General features: G+C 35.7%; 1 protein-coding gene across 1 annotated transcript in view; it reads right to left on the bottom strand.

The window, feature by feature from the left end:
* Positions 1 to 22,996, bottom strand: part of LOC134798617 (dystrophin-like) — a 734,075-nt gene that overhangs the window by 470,384 nt on the left and 240,695 nt on the right. Inside the window, exons 10-12 of the mRNA XM_063770984.1 lie at positions 8,301 to 8,512; positions 3,937 to 4,091; positions 2,154 to 2,295 (exon numbers count right to left, since the gene is read on the bottom strand). Coding sequence (XP_063627054.1) covers positions 2,154 to 2,295; positions 3,937 to 4,091; positions 8,301 to 8,512 — 509 coding nt within the window. The remainder of the gene's footprint in view (positions 1 to 2,153; positions 2,296 to 3,936; positions 4,092 to 8,300; positions 8,513 to 22,996) is intronic.

Raw genomic sequence — 22,996 nt, 5'->3', positions numbered from 1 at the left:
AAAAACCCGCGTGTCATCGGCCCTACTTACTATGAGCGACTACCCCAAGACTTGAGAGACGAGGCCTCTGACAAAAAATTTAAGAGTCGTTTGAGAAACTTTTTATTGGATAATCCACTGTATTCTATAAAAGAGTTTTATGAAATCACTAATTAGATTTATTTAAGTACTTTGTTGACATCTGAATTGTAAGGTTTGTTGTTGTAATTTATTTTCATTTTTAGTACATATAATGACGACCCTGTCATGGTGACCTTAATTTCTATGACATAAGTGCTCAATTTTGTTAACATATTTTACTTATAGCTTAATAGCGACCCATTCCTGGTGAATTTATTTTTTAAATAATTGGATTTCATTTATTTATTGTGAAACTGCTGACATACGATTGTAATTTAATAATTTTGAATGAAATTTTGATTGTCAGTGTTATTTTTCGTACTCCATTATTCATAATGTAAAAAAACTGACAATCACAATATAAATTCCTAAAAATTTACCATGTGTAATTTTAAGTGACATTGTATATTGTGAGATAAATAAATCATATCAAATCATATCATATCATATGAAAAGTTATTCCGTCACTTTTTTTCTTTCGATCGGTACAATTCTTGCAGGATTTAACTACGCATGCCGGCATATTTTACATTTTTCGTGGACAAATTTACTTCACTGACGTTTCGATCCGTCTGACGGCAAATTGGTGGATGAGGGCATTGAGATAACTGTCAATGTGTGTGTGTCACGCGTAAATACAAGGAAATTGGTGGATGATGGAATCACAGTTTTTGTCTTAGCAAAACTACGTCCGTAGTATTCTAGGTCCATGGCTAGTACTTATAGTTATGCAAATGTTTTCTTATTTCCTCGCAGTAGTCGTGAATAGCACTATGTAATGCCTCGGCCGGAAACGCTAAAGATGGACTCGTATTATAACTCACTCGTCCATCTTTTAGCGGTTTTCCGTCCTCTCCTACAATGTACTATTGTTCGGGTCAAATCTAACGGCCCGATTCGAACTTTAAGATACGTCAATTAATAGATCTAGAAACGATATGGATTAGATGTGTCAGTGTCAAAAGTGACGTTTTTGTTTGAAGAAACGTTATTGTTCGTTTGATTTGTAAATAGTATGTAAACCTGTGTTGTGTGCAATAAAGTGATTACTTTACTACTACTAGTTGGCCTAAATGTCCAGATCATTTTAAACTCTTGGCCATTTCAGGTTGTAAAAAAACTTGCCGCTTAGCTTAGGTTTTATTATGTATAGAGAGATACATAAAAAACCTAAGCTCTGCGGTCTAAAGTAAATTATCAGTATTTCTACTGAAACGCTTATCATAAGCTTTCTTAAAATATTATAGAAAGCACTAAGTACTTCTTATTAATACAAGCAAACATTACGTTATTGAAAACGATAACAAGCTTGCGGCGACACAAGTGCTGCCACCTTTCTCTATTTTCCAATAAGGTGTAGAGGAAAGCTAAGGGAAATATTTTCAAAGGTTTCAGTCCCTTGAAAATATGCCACGTGGAGAGGCTTCAGAAAGTACTACCGAGTTCAAGACACTACACACAGATGGCGCTGCGAATAATATGAACGAATCGGGTAGTGTACAAGCGCTCTGATACACGTAGCGACGTCTGTCGGCGAGGTTCCGAACTAAAAGCGTACAAGCTTGAAAATGGCGGGTTTAAACTTGACCTTGTACAGCAGAGAGGGCGTTGCCTATAGTTGCCTGTAAAGTTTAACCTAGGTGCCTCTTAGATAGATATAAAATAGCAAATATTTAAATGATAATTTTCCTTTGATCGGCTTTTAGTTAGGTTTATTAGTGTTTTTGTTTTTATAAGCCTTAGTGGCATATTGTTTGTTACATATGAGTTATTTGGCTTGTTTACTATGTGTCCGCCAGTGGCGCCCGCCTAGCGGCTATGGAACTTGTCGGAATGCAAAAAGACTGTAGCCGTGTGCGTCAGTTGACTTCTTTGGCTGTTTAACGGGGCCCACAGATACCAATTCACCGGACGATATCAGCCAGTCAGTTATTCGCCACTGTTACCTTTTACGATTAACTGACAGGCTGATATCGTCCGACGAACTGGTAATCTGTGGCGCCCTTAAGGAGTAAAAAATGCTGAAAGCTTACCTTGAGCAGATGAGGATCCCTCTCGGCCGCGTCGAGCAGCGACTCCGCTTCACTCAGCCACGCCACGAACTTCTCCAGCGACCGGTCGAAGTTCTGCAGAGATGAGACGGCAGAGTGCAGGGCTTTGCCGCGAGCAACGATGCTGTGGGGACAAAAAAAGAAATGAATTCTTAGTTATTTATTGGTAGGCATTTTTGAAGGAAACAATCCATGGTAAACGGGTAATGTAACCTATAGGGAGCGTGCATGAACTATAGGGGGCAGCACAGGAGTCGTCAGATTTTAGTACCAAGCGTAAATGTGAAGTTTATGCTTCTGATGTAGCCCAGAAGATGGCAGAACCTACTATGCACAAGAAAAGGTACAAGAACGGTAGAGTGCAGCACTTGCTTTGGCAACGTACATTTTATGTTTCCGACTCAGGCCACAAGATGGCAGACCCTTCAACGCGCACGGTCCCTATAGACGCGTACAACTTCAGCGGAGGTATCTGATTGTAGATGTGCAAGTTGCGGAAAGTTTTCAAAAAGTTGGAAAAGTTCTCGGAAATTTCAGGAAAATTCCACAGGAAATACATTTAGTTTTACTCTTAGAAATTATAAATAACCAGACACGACAATTAACATGTTACTGATTACTGATGCAGTGATACTACTAAAAGTTTAAGTCAACGACCAATGACAAATTGAAAGGAAACGGAATTTCACAGCCAGCGAAAAAGAAGCCGTAGATTTATTTAAAGCATTCGTTAGATGGCAGTAATACGGTATTATTCAAATTCTCTGTGAACTTATAAGCGTCGCAGATCGTAGCTAGAAGTTACCGTAATTTAGAACATTCTCAATAGGTGGCGCTGCATGGCCGCCGGCGAAACAAACTGTGCAAAAGTTGCAAAACGAATAATATTATTAGGTGGCGTTTACTAGCTGAAGTTAACTTTACTGCGATACAAGATGGCAGCACTATTATTTTACATTGTAATACCACCGACTGTTACACGGGTGTTTTGTTTGTGTAAATAATTTACTAAAAATATTCTGAACGAACGAGCATGCAGCACAATCTACAGATACCACCGAATGCCGTCCTCGAAACGTCGGAGATAATTTTAAAGTTTAAGTACCTACACGCGATTAAGTAGCGTTAAAATAAATAATAAACAACATTTTATGGACACTGACAGCCTTTATTTTATAATTGTCTTGAACCTGGCTTGAATAAAGTTCACGGTGCACGTTGTAGTATTCCGTGCGACGTGTAAATGTTGCTCAACTTTTAGCGTGCGGAGGTCGGTAACCTAGTTTAATTGGTCCTATGAAAATTGCACTATTTTAACTGTATCAGGGCTTTATAGCTTTTAATATTCGAACGTGTAGCTACGTAGAAAAGGCAGTAGTCGTTGTTATCCCCTTTATTTCTGTGGATACATTTTTGACGAAGAATTTTAATATTTTTTTTATGTTATTTTTGGTTAACTGGTAGAGGTTTCTCACTACTCCACTACCAAAAATCCAGAAATTTATTACTAAAATACAAAGACGCCTCGCAAAAAATATGTCGGTAGAAATTAGGCGTTCGAAACTCGTGGCATTGACCTGCAAATGTTTCCATGTGCGTGTAGAGTTTTACCTTAGATTATAAATCTTGAGAGAGTAGAGCGTTCACCGCCGATCTTGGAATTCTTGGATTAAAGATGGCATAATTGTTATTTTTCAATTTGTCTATAGAATGAATAAAAATACATGAACCAATTCTAGGGAATTAGATAGGGATCTAAACTAACCTGTTATTAAGCTCGTTGTACCGATGGTTGATGGACTCAGTGGCTCGCTTGATGCGAGACGTATCATCGTTGCGATACACGGCGATGAGGCGCTGCGTCAGTTGACCGAACAGCTCGATTTGGTGTTTGTACTGATGCACTTCGGCGTGGAACGACTGGAAACATACAGTTTAGATTAGCAATTGTTGTGATTTAAAACACTGATCTAAACTTTCACGATTTTTACACATTATTAAATTGATAAACAAGACCAAGTGCGGGTAGTCAGAAAAACTCGCGCGGCTAAAAGATGTTAATTTCAACTTTAGCCAGTCTTCTCCGTGACCATGGGGACAACGCCGTCCTCGAAACGTGTCCATTTGTTCCAAGATAAAAATAAAAAGTTTTAATATAATTTAGACGTTTAAGCTTTTGAGATTACTTACCTAGAAACTCCCTATTTTAGTTTAGTCAAGTTGGGCGTTATGTCAGTTGGAATAAATCAAGGTTCAGCAAGAGCAAACTTTAGCGAAACTAAGCAAAGCAGAACAATGGGGAAAATATTAATTATAAAACCTGTTTCGCGTTGTTAGCAAAACGCAAGTCAAAGTAAAACTATCTTTCCGTTTGCAAAGTCGGACATTGTCTGCAACTGAGTTTCATTCTTCCTTGGAAATTACAGAAAATGTAGAATAACTAATAAGGGGCTATTCATAAATTACGTCATTTCAAATTTTAGAGGGGGTGGGGGGGGGGGTCTAGACATCGGATGATGGTAGCATGAAGAAGGAGGAAACGAGGTCATTCGAAGCATGATTTTTTGATGATTTTAGGGGGGGGGGGGGTCAAAAATCGGCAAAAATCGATGACGTAATTTATGGACAGCCCCTAAGGGTGAAGAACTTCAGGGGCGTTTACCCACTCTTGATTAATCCTAGTTGAGAACGAGAAATACAGAGGTTTTAGAAAAGGAGGTATATGGCGTTATTTATAAACGCGCTACCACTTTCAATTAGCTATTAATTGTTTGTCTTAATCTGTTATTTTGACTTATGTATTTATAAGAAGGGATAAAACACTAATTAACTAATTGAGGCTTGTAAAGCTTTATGAATAAGGGAGATAGTGATTACAGATGGAATGAAAATAATACAAATCCACTCGACAGCCTCATTATAAAAGTAAATTAAACAAAATGAAAGTTCGAAGCATCTTAAGACAAAATAAAGATAAATCTTTCTTTGATTTGTTTTTGTATATTTAATTAATTGTACAGCTAGTCTTTGCCAAAAATATATTTATTTTATCTGTTTTAGTCTTCTATTTTCTTCATAAGAAAGACAAAACTTACTCTTACTACAGGTTATCTTAATTAAATAATTACAGACAACATTATCTAAATCGAATACCATATTACAATAATTAGAATTTTTAATTTCCCAAGACGCAAAACAAATTTGGGCATCGCCCAAGGCATCTTCACGTATCCAACGTAATAATATGACACAAAGCAAAATGGACAAAAGAAAACAATTTGCGTAAAACGAGGACCCATACAATTTACTCAGGATATTTTGTGCCTTTAGAAACTAGCGGGATTTCATGCAAATTAGTTAAAGTAGTATGGACCGAGCGCGCCAACTGAAAATACTTGTTATAAGATAATACCGAAATGAGTATTCATGCCGAAGAATTGAAATTCGTGTCAGTTGAAGAAGAAATATATTATAAAAATATTATTTCATTACTTTGGTTAAATTTCACAAACGTTTTAGAATAGATTTTAAGTGAAAAAAAATGATGAGATTAATGTTTATTTAAATTAATTATTGCCTAATAAAGCCTTGCCTAAAACAATTAGGTACGTAATGAAAAATGTTATAATCTCAGTGTCTTATTACTTTCTATGTTACGTACATTATTATTATTAGATTGTAACGGAGATTTCACAGTACAAAATTATATAACCTGATCTTAATAAACTGAATTTTCCTTGTTTCCATTTTTAATAAAATAGACAAATTCAAACTGCCGCCATATTGTTAAGGTAACTGAAGAAACTCAAGCGCGCTAAATACTTCCGAAAACGGTACGAAGTCTAGCAAGTTCTAGACTTTTGCCCGTTAAAATATATACAAATAGTGATAGTTAAGGCCATTTACAGCAATTATGCAAATGCGGGAGTGTGGCCGCGAGATATTCGCGTTTCGCCAGACAGACTTGCAAATGCGTTGGGATGGTGCGGTGTAGTCTAGAGGCTACCTTTCTACGGAGGCGGCGATGAGCGGAGATGTGAGGAGACAACCGGGAACCAACCGATAGCATGGGTTGTAATTTGTAATCCGCATCGCTCCTCCGCTCCTCTAGATTACAACTCCCGCACGTCTCTTCCCATCTCCGCTCATATCCTCCGCAGTAGACAGGCAGCCTTAGTGCACAACATAACAGTTTATAGAAAATGCCAAAATATTGTATGGAAATTGCCAAAGACGTTGCATTTATCATCCCTTATCGGGATTTTTATGTTTAGATTGGCGTTTGTCGACTGTTGTCATCTTGTAAAATACGGCACAGTATTATTTCATTTTCTTGTCCCATTTACTTAGGAACTCTCCTAAAGGATATTTGGATGAGACCTGCAGCACAGTTGCTATTGCATCGTTACTGCTGCAACGTTCGGCCCGATTCGAACTTTAAGATACGTTAAATATTACGTCTAGATACGATATGGATTAGATATGTCAGTGTCAAAAGTATCGATTTTGTCTGAAGAACAGATGAGATCTAGACGTAATATCTGAGTACCTTAAAGTTCGAATCGGGCCAGTTGTCACTACCAATCTCGAGTGACGCATTGAATGTTCTAATCGCCAATTCAATGCGGCAACACCTCCTTTTAAAAATAATTCCGGATTAAATTGCTCAAGGAAATTATTTAGCTGCCTAATACTTAATAACAAAACCAACACCTACGATTTTAATGAAAAATAAAAAATAAAATGTTTAGCAGATATACAATTTAAATCAAGATTGTGCACCGTCCCTACTTGCAGTAAGTGCAATCTGAATTACGCCGAGCATCTCCAATGCAATATACTCAAGAGCAACGAGAATAGACCACGTTGCATGTGAATTCGGAGCAAATAGATTCATTTTTATAGCTCTCAAGTGTAATTCCAAAGCGAAGTGGGAGTTCTAAATTTACGTATGAAAGGAGTTATTTTATGCTCGACAATTTACTGTTATCGTCTGTGAGATAAATACATTCAGTCGATTTGAATTTAACGGAGTTCGGCGAGGGAACACATATATACAAGCTACAGGTATAAGTACATAAAAAATTAATAACGAGTCAATTTTTATGTTACTAACTAAATAACCTATTAATATTCCTAATAAACTTACATAAATAACGATCATTTTTCATCAAATTATATATGCGTAAGAAAAAATCATTCATCTTAAAAATCTTCCTGTAACAACTCTTATAAATAATAAAGTAAATATACTTTTTAACATAATAAAATCTTCATCGTATAAATTATAAACTCTTAATAAATTAAAATCATTAATTATTAAATATATTATTAAACGAAATCTGTAATATATAGTTAAACCAGTAAAATATAATATTAAAAAAAAATATGTTTAAATATCTTAAAGAAACTATTTCCAAAATTATATCTTTAGAGTAAAACCCAGCTAAAAAAGGAATCCCACATAAAGCCATATTAGAAATATGTTTAGATGATTTTTGGCGCTGAGGCTGACTTTCCACTGAGGCCAAGATGAGTGGAGATGAAAGGAGACGTGTGGAAATCAACCAATTAGTTGTAATTTAATGTAACAGAGCGGAGGAGAGATGTGGATTACAATCAAGACTATTTCTCTATTGTGTTACTCTGCAACAAATCTTAAGTGATAGTATCTTCACTGTAAATTGATGATGATATGTGTAACATTTTACGAAGTAATTTAAGTGCCTACATACAAAAATACTAAGCTTCTGTTCTCAAGATACAAGAGGGGACTGGCCGAATTTACTTTAAAGGACATAATATTAATATCTTCAATATCTTGACATTTTATGCTAACAAATAGCGGTCGTATTTTGTAAGGAAGGGATGCTTAGACTGAGTACCTCATCCAACAGTATGTGGTTTGTTTATTGTCATAGACTGATGCTAGATCATTCCTTTTTTGCATGTATACTAAAATGGGCATCAGCGTCTTGCCACCTGATAACGTTTCTATATCTCTGTATTACCTTCTTCTCTAAGTTGCATTTCAGGCACATATTATGCCTAGGCTGAACCATAGAAGCCAGCCTGACCTCCATTAATGTCAGCCGGGCATCCTTGTTTCACCATCATTCTCTATCTTACCTTCTGTTCTCGCAGCTGCATCTCCAGCACATCAGCCGTATGCCCCGGCTGCGCCATAGCAGCCAGCCTGGCCTCCATCCTCGCCAGCCAGGCGTCGGCGTCCCGCCGCCTCGCCTCGTACCGCTGGCTGTCACCCAGCATGGCGTCGAGCTGCGCCTTGCGCTGCAGCACGCGCGCGTTGGCCTCATCCCAGTGCTCGCGGAGGGCGGTTACTGGAAATAAAGTTAAAAATCAGAATTGCTGTGATACGATATTACGATAGCAAAAAAATGAGTTAAAATTATGTCAAATAACTTTTAGGCTAATTTTACGGTTTAATTCACGTATTTTAGTCAATCAGTTGTCCCAAATGGGGTAGGATAATTATAATAATTTGTACACTTACACAGAGGAAAGTATGCGAACGTGTGTGTGCTCAGTGTGCTACTATAGTAATCTAATATAATCCAAAAAAAAAAATATTGAAAAATCATAAAACGCGCTCAAAGTTCCTAAATTTATGGATACACTTCTTGATAAGTTGAATGAAAACGTAGCGACATGTGCGTAATTCGTGGGTAAATGTACTAAATGTTTGTATAATTCCTTTCCTGAAACAACGTGAGGACTGATGCCTTTGTATGTCATGTGTAATGCGGGCTCCCGGCAAAGGATCAAAAACGTTCGGAACATTAACTGCTTGATACTTGTTAATACCAACGTCATGCTAAATATTCGTCTGGGATATACTTGTATTTGTTCATAAGGGTTAAGAGACAAAGTATTTTCATTGAAAAATTTAAGAACATGTGTAAAAATTACATATTTATATTATAAAAATTCTCACTCAGTTTGTTTAACGGCTGTTTCACAATAGATATCTATAGACAAAAAATGTTTCATATATAACAGTAACGAAAACATATAAGTATTAATGAAAACAAAAACGCCAAAAACAGTAAAAAAGAAATTTATGATTTTATATCATAAATTTCTTTTACTGTTTATGGGGTATATTTTGGGGGTGGATTTTAACGTCGCATATTGCATTCCTCACAGGAGTCACAGGTTTCAGGCATTTCATTGTAACAAAAATAGCTTTGTCGTATTTATTAAAAAAATAGTTAGAAAACTCCCCTTAGGTACCTTCCTACAGTATATTTTTCTATATATCAGCACAACACATATATGAGCATCACGATTTAAATGAAGTATTACCAAAATGATCAGGGCAAACAATACAACCAATTATCGCCATACATATGATTATGTTGAATGTTCCGATTATATAACGTCATTGCAATTTGTTGCACAAAACACGGATAATTATAATGTTCACAATTTATGAAAATCTCAATGAATCCAAGCTAAATCCTCATTTATGTGCAACACATGCAAATACAACTTTAGTACTCAATACGTAGGGCTCAATTTAAATCGATAAAACGTATCATGTCCTGTTATCCTGTTTAAAATAATCACAAAAAGCTAACGCATTTTGTACTCTATTAACAAAGCAGCAAGGGTTATTTAAAGTTTTGAAATTTGTCAGCAGCAGAGAACAGCAACTGAACCCCTACCGCGAACCACTAACGAAGTTTTACCTCTCTGACGCACTTGTAAATTCGTACGCAAATTAGTGTAGTAAATGAAGCAAGTTGTTGTATGGAGACCCATGCATTAATTTCTGTCGATGAAATTTTGCTTGGTTATTGTATAGTATGAGCCGAAACTAACATATAAATATCAAAAAAAAAACACTCCTAAGTTAGGTATTTATACGTAAAAATACAAATCTGTTTATATATTGAACTGAGTAATTCCTCCGTCCAAAATTATTTTACCAAATAAGTTATTTGTATCAGTATGTAATACTAGAAAAAAATGTAAAACTTTTGTCAAACATGAGAATATTTTTTTATGATAATTCCTTTTTTTGTCGCTCTTTTTAGGGTTCCGTACCCAAAGGGTAAAACGGGACCCTATTACTAAGACTTCGCTGTCCGTCCGTCCGTCCGTCCGTCCGTCCGTCCGTCCGTCCGTCCGTCCGTCCGTCCGTCCGTCCGTCCGTCCGTCCGTCCGTCCGTCTGTCACCAGGCTGTATCTCACGAACCGTGATAGCTAGACAGTTGAAATTTTCACAGATGATGTATTTCTGTTGCCGCTATAACAACAAATACTAAAAACAGAATAAAATAAAGATTTAAATAGGGCTCCCATACAACAAACGTGATTTTTGACCAAAGTTAAGCAACGTCGGGAGTGGTCAGTATTTGGATGGGTGACCGTTTTTTTTTGCTTTTTTTTTTGTTTTTTTTTTTGCATTATGGTACGGAACCCTTTGTGCGCGAGTCCGACTCGCACTTGCCCGGTTTTTTTCTTCTTCTATGATCTTAGAATATAATTTGGCGTAGTGGGTAAGAAAAAAAAAATGCATACCCAAATTTATGTATTTTAGAACTATTAAAAACGGAGAGTGGAAAATTTCTCAGCCTGATTTCTTTTTCAATATGTACTAAGTAGTCACGTATACACTTAAATCCAAAATATCCAAAAGAAATATCATCCCTTGTACACCCCGCTCCCTACACACTGCTCCCGATATGTTTAGTTTTTAATACGCTCGTTATTTTGATGTTTTTATAGTTGAATAGCTAAAGACAACCTGTGAACTTAATTCAGTAAATAAAATGGATAGAGAAATTTTCTACAGCGAGTAAGAAGTCAATTTCTGAAAATAGTACAGTTACATGGTAATTTTTTTAGATTTTCATTTTGTAGGTATAAAACTGCAATAATATGGCATTCCAGTGAAAAAATTTGACGGAGCAATTTTCCGGTCCAATACACGCCACAAAATGATATTTCATTAATATTGGTATTTCTGCTGGGATATTTTTTTTTGATATTTCATATATTGTTGCAATACGTTACATGAATATGTCCGGTGAAGAAAGTTTGAACGGAGCATTTTTCCGTAAAAAGATATTAACGATTTAAGACTTTAGGTATTTACTTTAATTCTATTATTATTATTCTTTGGAAATTTATACAATACTTTTTATTTATTGATACTTTATCATACTGTAAAGTTTTTTCTGGCTGAGGAATTACTGCGGGGTCCACTACCTTTATTTACTACACTAAATGCGACAGAGAGGCAAAACTTCGTTCATGGTTTTAGGTAGGCCCTCTATCCTCTAACCATCCAACCAACCAATGGACCTTACGACTTGAAAACAAGGTTTAAAATCAATTAACTTGTGAAACTCGGTAGCTGCCCAGTGGGCCGCGTGGCGCAGCGGGCGGACAAAACAACTGCGTACAAAAGGAAATAGACTGTCAATTAGTTTTGCGCGATTGAAATCGCTCGAGTTATTTTGTGCTTTTGGCTGCTTTGAATATAAATGTGCACGAAATGCTTTGAGGTGCAGTGAGTTCATGGTATTTGTTTTCACGTACCTACACTACAGTAGGTGCTTTGTACGGAAGGTTTATTAGTCACATATAAATATTTTGGATGAAAATAATTCTAAATGCATGTTGTATAAGACATAGAAGTCTGCTAACAGTCGTTAAGGAAGTGTAAAACTCTTCCATATAATAAATAGATTTGATTTTTTTTTCTGTAGATGTCGCTAAGGCTCTTAAGACGCATTTGAAGAACACGGTAGAAATATTCGAAGCCAAGTCTCACTCAGTTGGTAGAGCGAATAGGTGGTGTCCGTAGTCGCGAGTGCGGGTCTCGCCCGTGGCAGTGAATTTTTAATTTTTTTTCTATATATATTAACTTTTCTCGCAGGTAAAACCAAGGCTTCTCAATTGTTTACTGTTGCTACCGTCAAACTTTTTTTATCCCGTTTTTTATTTATCCCGTTTTTAAAATTATCCCGTTATCAAAGTTATGTAAATGCACCTTATTTTTCAACAAATTTTTACGCATATAAATACTTTGTAGTGTAATATTTCTAACAGGAGGAGAAATTGAAACTAAAAAGTGAATACCGTTACTGTTTACCCTAAGACCTTTGATATACTATATCCAATTATCCACGCACAAAGGAACATTCCTTTTCTTAACATATTTAGTTACATTTTAACAAGGTTTCATACGCTAGCCACTAGCGGCTAGTGGAAGAAATAATACCGAGAGACCAATTTAAAACTTACATTTTGATGTCATTCTGTTATCTTTCGCGCGTGCATGTCGCTCGTACTTACGAGTACATGTATTGGCGCGAGCGAGACGCACAAAATGACATAATTTTAAGATCAACATGTAAGTTCGAATTGATCTCGGTGATCTTTTCTCATAACTATTTGTACTTATTCATTGTAATAGATCTAATCTAATATCATGCAGTTATAATAGAACACTATCACCTATATATTACCTATGGACATGGTGGTTAACGATATTAAATATTAGGAGACATAAATAAATAAATATTAGGAGACATCTTACACAGATCAAACCTAGCCCCAAACCAAAGACATATCTAACTTCGTATAAGACGAATAAAGTCTAAGGAAAAAACGTGCCTCGGAATTGAAGCAAAAGTCATTCTCGAATAGATGGCGCACACACCTTTAGCCTATCCTCGGCTAGATGGCGTGACGACACCGTTTCATATTTAACAATTTTAACACATAGATATTAGTGAATGAACATGGATCAAAATGATATAAAAATAATAAAATCATTTATCCATATATATACATTTTTTGATAACTTTATACGTTTTCATTTTGAGTTTTAGTCATGTGTCGATAGATGGCAGTAAATTTACAGTGACTACAAAATTTACAATGACAGGACCCCTCTATACTATCTATTCTTTTTGCCCAAACTAAGCAAAGCTTGTACTATGGGTACTAGGCGACGATATACATACTTGTATAGATAAATACATACTTATATACATAGAAAACAACCATGACTCAGGAACAAATATTAGTGTTCATCACACAAATAAATGCCCTTACTGGGATTCGAACCCAGGACCATCGGCTTAGCAGACAGGGTCACTATCCACTAGACCAGACTATTCCATCGATAAGTTTCGAAAAAAGCATCAGTACGAGTCAGGGTTTGGTCATAAAACATTACAAAATACCTACTTGAAAAAGTACCAGAAAAACATTACAAATTACGTTATTGTAACACACCTCAAACAGGACAAACTTTTTGAGTTGATAGATGTGCGAAACGATCAAACGACGTACAAACATACACTGTATGATTAGACTTTTATCGACTAGGATATGAACCAAGATTTCCCTGTGTAAATGTTGTTGTTGATTGTTTTTTACAGGTAATGACGGTTCATATCCCGGTCGATTAAGTCTAGTGAAACTAACCGTGAATGATTTTAAACTGTTATTATACACTGTATGTATTGTTTTATTGCATACTTTTTACGGAATAAGTACTCTCCCTTTTTCGTTAGTAGAATAGTTATAACATTCAACACTTTTCACGTTTACTTGTTAAGCCAATATTTTTACTAAAATATTCCACACGCATCGTTCACCCGCGAGTTGACACCCTCTCAAATAGTATATAAATGTAACTATGGAACCAACTTACTAAACGCGAAACAGCGAATACACGCGCGTGCAATATAAAGTATGCAAATGTGGATGATGCTACACTGTCGAGCAAGCGTCGCTTAACAGGCGCACAGTGGTGCTCAGCAACGGCTGGACAAAAAACTTTTTAAATAGGTTTTTTTTTTTAATTTTACGCCCGACGCGTGAACGAGAAGCGCAGCTCAGGGAAGCATGATTTTCGTGCGCGAGAATTTTTAGTTTATATAAAATATTTTGCATAGCAGTGAGCTTCTGTTAGTTTTTGTCAGTTGTTTGAAAGGATGCATATTCATTTTATTTTCCGTGGAAAACGTTATTAGTCATCGATTTATTATGCGAGTTTGTGAATGTTTTCAAGGAAAACCATCAACAATATTTTTTAGTGCTAATTATAATTAATGTTATCCATAAATTTGACGATCTAGGTAGGTACCGCGTTACGTAAACTTTGCAGTGTTATCTACCAGCTTTGAAATGTTAAGCCACACATTATTTGCGCTATTTTAGGTACACATCTTTGTAAGTTTTTTTTCCGGGGGCTTAACCGAGATGATTATCGTACGTCAACGCCAATCGAAACTTAAATAATGTATGGAAATGTAAGTGAATTTTCATAGTATCTGTCATACAGATATTTTTTTTCTTTTCGTTCGGCGTTTGTCGATGTACGATTGTCATGTTGGTACGTTAAGTACCACTGTGCACTATACCACGTAGATACAGTGTAGCGTATATCAACCACACATTAGCATTCCTATATCATGGCCGCTACATTCCTGATTAGCCCAAAGTGCGCCCAGTGGTTTAATCAAGCTTAGTCCTGCGCAAAATCATTCGTGTACGCGAATTACAAATTCCATTTAACGTTAGCCATTTCCAAATTTCGTATACATATATCTTATTATGTGGCTATTTGAAACAGATTCGAGAGAGTAGTCAAGATTATTAAAACGTATTTATAACTTATTTGTAATACGTGCAACATGTTTTCAGTACAATATTCTTTCACGCAATATTATTATTGTTATAAAATATATTTTTAAAATATATTTTTATATAATATGTATGCTAGTTTTAAGGTATTTATGTATGGGCCATTAGTTGCCTGAAATAAAGATTTTCATTCATTCATTCAATATTACTTTTTTTAAGGCTGTGTATACGTAATCTGAAAGTTTACTCGTCTTTCACCTATACATAGTTCCTTTACCATCTGGCACCATGTATGCTTTTATTTACCACCATTATTTAATACAGCTAAATCGAGTTATATTTTAGTTTTTATTTTGTAATTGCATTTAATTTTATAAATTAAGCAAGAATCACAATTACTATTTCGTTAAAATAAAGATTATTATTTTATAAGAAAACGTTAATAAGCTATTATGTATATTTAAGTTTAGATTAGATTATAAGTAAGTAAAACCAAAAACATAATACCTATTTTAAAATAAATTATAAAATAATTATTATCAGTAGGTACAGTTAGGTAAGTATGTACTTAGATTCAAGTGCGAACCTTTCATTAAAGACCTCAAGTGTAAGAAATGGGCGCTTGTCTTTGAAACGGGGAAACCGGTTATATGTGCAGCTGAAATAAGAGAAATACATATATAAAATGTTTACATATACATAAAAATTTAAACAAAGTAAAATGTGTCTGAAAATGTAAAACAGACATTTTAAATATAGTAGGAAAAAAATTTTTAAACACAAGGTGCTTAAGAAATATAAGTAGTTAAATTTTTTAAATTAAATCTTAGTAGTTAAATTGAACTATACGCTCAATACACACAAACACAAATAATCAGCATCAAATATATCAGAGCAATCATAGATACCTATCTCCTAAGTCAAAATATCATTGCTGAAAAATAAGCATTCTCCTATACACACGATAATATTCGAAGACAAGAATCAAAACGAAAGCAACATTTTACTCATGTACCTATGTCGCCCGTTACAAATATTTGCTTGACCAACCATATAAATTAAAAAAATATTTTAAACAAGGAAAAAGAACATAATAGTGGTAAAGCAAAACCTTTAACTTCTAGGCACATACCGTTCACCAGATGGCGTTGAGCGCCTCATTAGGCCCGCAATATATTCCCTCCAACATATTATAAGCCCGCGGACGAGCCACAAAACGCCTAAACGGCCTCGAACAGGTGCGACAATCAGTGAAACATGGCCGGTAATGCTGCAGGTATTAGAGAGCGGGCAGTGGAATATTTCTGGCCGGTATTGGTGCGGAAAATGTGATTCCATGCGGTTTGGGGTTTTGATTTCATAATTTATATTTTGAGAATTAGCTTACCTAAAAAAGCTATCATTGCCAAAAGTGTTAAAGCTTAACCTCCAAAGAGCGGTGAAACTTATTAGTTTTACAGATTCTATACACGTTTTAATAATTACACAACTGAAAACACACCATTCAGTAATTCATCATATAAAATAAAATAACCACTATATCTCACTTAGTCCTAAATTTCAACCCACTTCAAGCGGACAGTAACTTAAAAAACACATAATTCATTATCCCATCACAGAACCAACCACAATTCAGCACCTATAACCTATAACTCAGTTAATCCTGTGGGACAGACGGTCGGCTTAAAGCTCGTTAAAAAAAGATTTGCAACTCGGCCATCCAGTAATGATCGAGTCATCAGGTTAAACCTGCGTATAGACTCTCTCGCGGCCTTTTGACAATCATTTATGAATTATTGTGGATAGATTATTCTAATTTGGGTAGTCTTCGTGAGTTGGGCTGATTTGGCTTTACAAATTAATGTCAATTTGAACTTATTTTGGCATTGTTCTTGATAGCTTAGTTAGACACAGACAAATCTAACAAATCATAAAGAAGAAATAAAATCAAACGCCTCTTTCAGTGTGTATTCAAAAAAATAAGAAAGTGGGCATTTTTACTTAGCGTATTGAGAATAAACACAATACAACAATTTTAAAAGTGTGCAATCGATCAAATAAACCCCTAGAGTGAACCTGAGCTGATAAGTATGTAACAAATATTTAATATATTTATCCGTAACAATAACTACCTACGTAGTTTCAAATAAAGCATGGATTAAACCCCATGATCAGATTATAGCCATTTAAATCTCGTAGTTTCATGCGTAACTTTATTAAAATTTTTGATAGCCTTAACGATTTTGTTAACGTATTAACCTCAATAGTAACGAACTTCACACACTACATTCAAATCATATTGCGGTTGAAGCCACGCGGCTTCTAAATTCGTCTCGGACCAGTGCAAATTGATCCCTATATTCGTATTAACTGTTCTTTAACAAAGTAGTTGGTAAGCTTGGTAAATGCGCCGGTAAGTAGTAAGTTCTCTCGTTAGGACGACATGCGGTCAGAAGCAATCAACGGTCCATGCTGCGGCTGCCACAACAGACGGAAAGCTATAAGATGAAAGGGGACGACGTCACGTGACTACGTCATTTCAAGTATATTATAAAAAAATAAGTCAATAGGTATATGCCCATTCTTTTATATTTTTTTAATTATTACAACAGTTAGGTTTTTGAAAATTATATGGAATTTATGTTTATTCTGTATTTATTTATTTAATAATAAGGCGGACTTCATGTCACAGGGGGCCACCCGACATCAGATGTTGCCACTGCCGATAATCTCAGACTCATTCGACCCCATTTAGCTGTTGGACCGATGTTTTTTGTGCCGCTGAAGCAGGCCGTGTGCCACACCCCGCGACCCACATTCTGGATGCAGAATCCTACATCCGATATCGGATCGGATAAAATCAAAGTCACCAGCAAGCTTTACAAACAATCTTCTTTACAGTATGTCACAGTATTAGTTAACGTCAAATGAAAATAAATATGCCAATGATGTATATCCTAGATCCTACATAATTAAATGAGGAAGCGGCGTGCCCCCGGGCATCCGGCTTTCGCCATTATTGTGTTAAGGACTCGTCGTTATCGCGACTCAAGTTCACAGTTTGCGTGGTCAGCGGCACTCGTAGTTTACGTACTCGCACAAACTTAGTAGATGCAAATCTACTGTAGTTATTAGTTATAGTTTTAGGTAATTGCAAGTGTTTCAAACAGCCATAAGTAGTTAGTGAAGTCAGTGTTTTGTTGTGTTATATGTTGTTCAAAATTAATATTGTATACCGTAAAACCACCCAAATATAGTCCAAAATTACTTGGGAAAGTTATGGTTCAAATTTAGCCCGAATATCTTTGTTCAGGTGTGATTATTATTTGAATGTAGTACCTACTTAGTTCTGTGGCTAAGTATTTGTGTAAATGGAAAACAAAACTTGGACAACACCAAATAAAATACTGGCTAAAATAGGTACTTAATTACAGGTTGGCCCAAAATACGTTGACATTTTTTTTACTCCAGCATATTGTTGGTATTTTCAAAGGTATTTTGGCCATCTTGTACGTTTTCAACTCGTGAACCACAATAAAACTGTAGTACTGGAATGTAATTATGGTCCATAAGGCAAAGGGTACATATATTATTCGGTAGTACTTAGGTAAGTACTTTTTTTCTTGCATAAAATATTCCGACGAATAAAGTATCAATTTAATTTCCGTTCATAGCTCATTTTCAAAGTCATCAATGACGACAATAAATCAAAAGATTCATAATAACGTTATCAATCATTATTGCGTTTCGCAAACATAACAGACTTCTGAAGTTCTGACAACAAACGCTTCGTAGGTATTTTAATATAATAAATATAATAATAAATAACTCGTTCACGCCGGCGTTTTGTTGTGACAGCCCGCTTTCCATCGCTTCATGAATTTGATGTTAAGTGCTATATTGTGTTCCAATATAAATGTTTTAGAGAATCCATCTTGACATATAGCTAATGGTAAAATATTGTATATTTAATGCCTCAAAATGGAATACGCATTTTTATAATCTATTCTTTAAAGGGTTAAAATAATTATGTAAATTAAATACTATATTTAAAATGGGTCATTCGCCCCAGGTAAAGTAAGTAGGTATAGGTACTTCTTCAATTAAAACCCCTAAACTTCACCAATAATAATTTCACACGAAGGCCAATCCGAACATAGGTACACTGATATCAGCTAGATGTCCGTACATGTATTGGCGCGGACGAGGCGCTCGATAACTAAATAACATGATTCAAAATATCATTCTGACGTCAGTGTACGTTCGAATTGGCCTGTAAATTTGTCCTGTACCCTCTACGAGACTTCACTAACAGTTGTATGAAAGCACTAAAACTAAACACGAAACTTAACTCTCACGAAAGTCTCACGAACACTTAACTAACTTTACTCGAAGTTCGCACCAATGTTGGCATCAGCGATGGCTTGAACTAAACCAATTTAAATATATGCGGATTAACATACAAGAACTAGTTTTAAAACTAACATGACTCCGGGGTTCCGTACCCAAAGGGTACTCCACTGTCCGTCTGTCTATCATCAGGCTGTATCTCAAGAATCGTGATAGCTAGACAGTTGAAATTTTCACAGATGATCTATTTCTGTTGCCGATATAACAACAAATACTAAAAAGTACGCACCTCGGTGGGCGAGTCCGACTCGCACTTGTCCGGTTTTTTTGTATTAAGTTCAACAGCTTTTTAACAAGTCGTTTATTTAGCGTATGCCACCACAAAAACGAATAGGTAGAAACTTAATTTGAATCAAATTGGATCGAAACACATGACACAAACATAATATTATAAAAAAATGCCTGCCAAAATCAAATCCATACCGGTCATCAAGATTACTTTATAAACTTAATAATTATTAACCAACTTATTATAACAACATTAACAACTTCTGTAAACATAATTAAACTTACAAGAAAATAAGATAAAAGCCCAAATAACGTTGCAAAAACCTTTCTTGAACCCCTTCAAAGCCTGGATGTTGGAAATCGAAGTTTAAACTGTGAAAGAAGGTAATTTGTACGAAAATATTGTTCTGTCGATCAAAGGGTAGCTCAGCTGAAAAGGTTAAAGGGTCTTTCAAAAATCTCGAAGGAATCGGTTCATTCCGAGGGCTTCGGAAAATACCTCCGGAAGAGTGATTTCATAGGTCATTTCTATGTACATATATTACACATAAGTCTCCAATACGGTTTTGTTCTCAAATAGATTTGTATACAGTGTGGAAAGATAAGTCGGGCCCTGGAGGGAAACTACCTTAAATCCTTAAGCTGGCTCGTTTTACTTAAAGGAGACATTCCTTTATTTTTTTAAAGAAACAAAACTGCATTTAAAGATTTTTCTTTTTTTCTTCAATTTGGCTTGTCAAAAAAAATCTTGGGTACTAAATATTAGATTTTATGGATATTTTATACGACAGACGAGTGTAAGACCTAATGTTTCTTGGAGAAATGTTATCATTAACATTAACTGTATCGACTAGTAGAATAAAATTGCGAGTGTTTATTTTTTGGAATTTTTAGTCGGTTCGAGTCCCGGGCGAGGCAAGCGAGTTTTAGAAAATCTTTGAATGCAGTTTTGTTTCTTTTTAAAAATAAAGGAATGTCTCCTTTAAGTAAAATGAGCCAGCTTAAGGATTTAAGGTAGTTTCCCTCCAGGGCCCGACTTATCTTTCCACACTGTATATACTTTTGTAAATAGGCGTTTGTGAATCACTCGGGCTGCGTGGGAGTGTGGGCGACAGTAATTTGACAGTTAAAATTTTTTCAATATATTATAACAAACACTTGTCAATAAATATATTTTTTATACCACGTCGGCAAACACGCATACGCCCCGCCTGATGGTAAGCAGTCACCGTAGCCTATGGACGCCTGCTACTCCAGAGGTGTAACATGCGCGTTGCCTACCCTTTAAAAACCTAGCTGTACACTCCGTTTTTGAAGAACCCCATACTGTTTTAGACCCTCGGGAAAACCTCGGCAGGGAGCTCACTCCACAGACGGAGCGTCCGCGGCGGCAGGAAATTCCTCTTAAACCGCACATTTAGGCTCTAGGGTCTGGCCCGATAATGTTTACCAATAGCCAAACCATACAATTATTAACTAATTAATAGTCAACTATGCAAAGAGTCTTTTCAATGGAAGGGGCCAATTTATATCAATATCGTTTACAATCGAACCACGGCTTTCTTCTACTGATGTTTTATTCAACGTCAAATACACTAAATTATGTATTTACGTATATTTAAATTACATTGGCTCGAACAATATTGCTAAAGCTCATCCGAGCGTTCTCTTACTTTATTTATATTGCACAAAATACGAGATTTATTTAATTATCAGAGTAAATGGAACTGAGGTAAAGACAACTGCTGGGACTGGGACTTAACAATGGGCGATGGATAATTATTTTATGGAACTGGAGGAATATACCTTTTATTAACTTGATTAAATTAGAGGCATCGTGACAATTAAAATCTGGTAAAGATATTCTGAATATTATTATTTACTAGGTAGAATATAACACTACAATTATCACTACACCTTATAAAACAAAGTCCCCCGCCCCGTCTATGTTTGTGTGTTCGCGATAAACTCGAAAACTACTGAGCAACTTTTCATGCGGTTTTCACCTATCAATAGAGTGATTCTTGAAGAAGGTTTAGTACGGCTACCACCAGTTTTGACATTGACAGATTAACTCGCGTCTACGTAAATTACTTTCTATACATCTCGCTTGCACTAATATGCGAGTACGAGCGAGATGCATAGAAAGTAAGTTACTTAAACGTGAGTGAATATGTCAATGTTAAAACTGGTGGTAGTGCTTCTGGTGTATAATTTGTTAAGGTTTTGTGTAAGCCGTGCGAAGCCGGGGCGGATCGCTAGTTATATATAGGTACTAAGTATAATATCTAGACATAAGAAACGAAACATAGTTGTAGGCAATGTACGCAACTCATATCTCATGGTGCTCAAAATACCCGCAAAAAGAAGAACACCAGCCAGGGCACAGGGAAGACAGATGTGCCCCTTGAGACTTCATTAGTAGCACGATACAGCCTTCCACGGCCGTTTCCCTCTAACTAGTTTAGAAAAAAGAGATAGCTGTGTCTCTAGTAGGTAATTATGTAAGTGGTTATATGAAGCACTCTTGACGATGTCGGGTGTTCGCGATCGCGAGTATTTTCTTAACCCTCGACCCAAAAGAAGGGTGTTATACCTAAAGTGTTTGACCGCTATGTCTGCTATGTGTGTCTGTCTGTTAACCCATTTGGTAGCATTTTTTATAGCGGTGGTTCTTAGACATGGTTTATCAAGATCGGTTTACTCATTTGTGTATTATTCTTTTTCATTTAAATTTAAAATTTTTCTCAATGAGGTATAAAGATAAAGGCATTGCAAGCAAGACGTCATTATAACAGCTATCATAATATAATTGGAAACTACAAATGGTTCTGAGGCCAATTCGAACGTAGGTACACTGACATCAAAATCACATCCGAATGATGTCATTCAGTTATCGTGCGTCTTGCTCTCGCCAATATACATGTATATACAAACAAGTACGAGCTTAATGCACGATAGCAAAATGAGATCATTTAGATGTAAATTTGATGCCAATGTACCTACGTTCGAAATTGGCCTAATCCATAGCCGTCTCATGGAAATATTAAAATTATTTATTTATTTCCATTATTTAAGAAAATATGAGGCTTATTTATCAGTTTTATAATCGTTTTACTAGCAATTTTATACCATACCAGACAAATTATTAAATTTTAGCGAAAACGAACTTATACACCTATTGTATTGTTTTTATTGACGCTGAACAGCATCGAATCGCTGTCCATTCGCATTATTGAATAATCATCAATAATTACCCCGGGACCATTTTGTCAGTTTAATTGGCGGTTGTAGCAAATTGTTAATTTATTGACCGTCCCAGGAGTTAATTGAGGTAGCCTCGTGAGGTATTTTATGAGGTGATATTTATGAGGCGAGCACATGAATAATGTTGATATGAATTATTGCAACGATTGGATAGCGTGAAACATGGATTAGTGTTCACTAAACATAATTTGTTCATGATAAAAATAGAACAAGAAAATTAATATTTATAACACTCTATGCGCACGATTAACGCACACATGATTTACCTTGATGTGGTTTATATTAGA

Source organism: Cydia splendana, chromosome 1 (assembly GCF_910591565.1).
Source record: "Cydia splendana chromosome 1, ilCydSple1.2, whole genome shotgun sequence".
Lineage (NCBI taxonomy): Eukaryota > Metazoa > Arthropoda > Insecta > Lepidoptera > Tortricidae > Cydia > Cydia splendana.
Note: the sequence above shows the minus strand (reverse complement) of the source record. Positions and strands in the feature narration are given on the sequence as shown.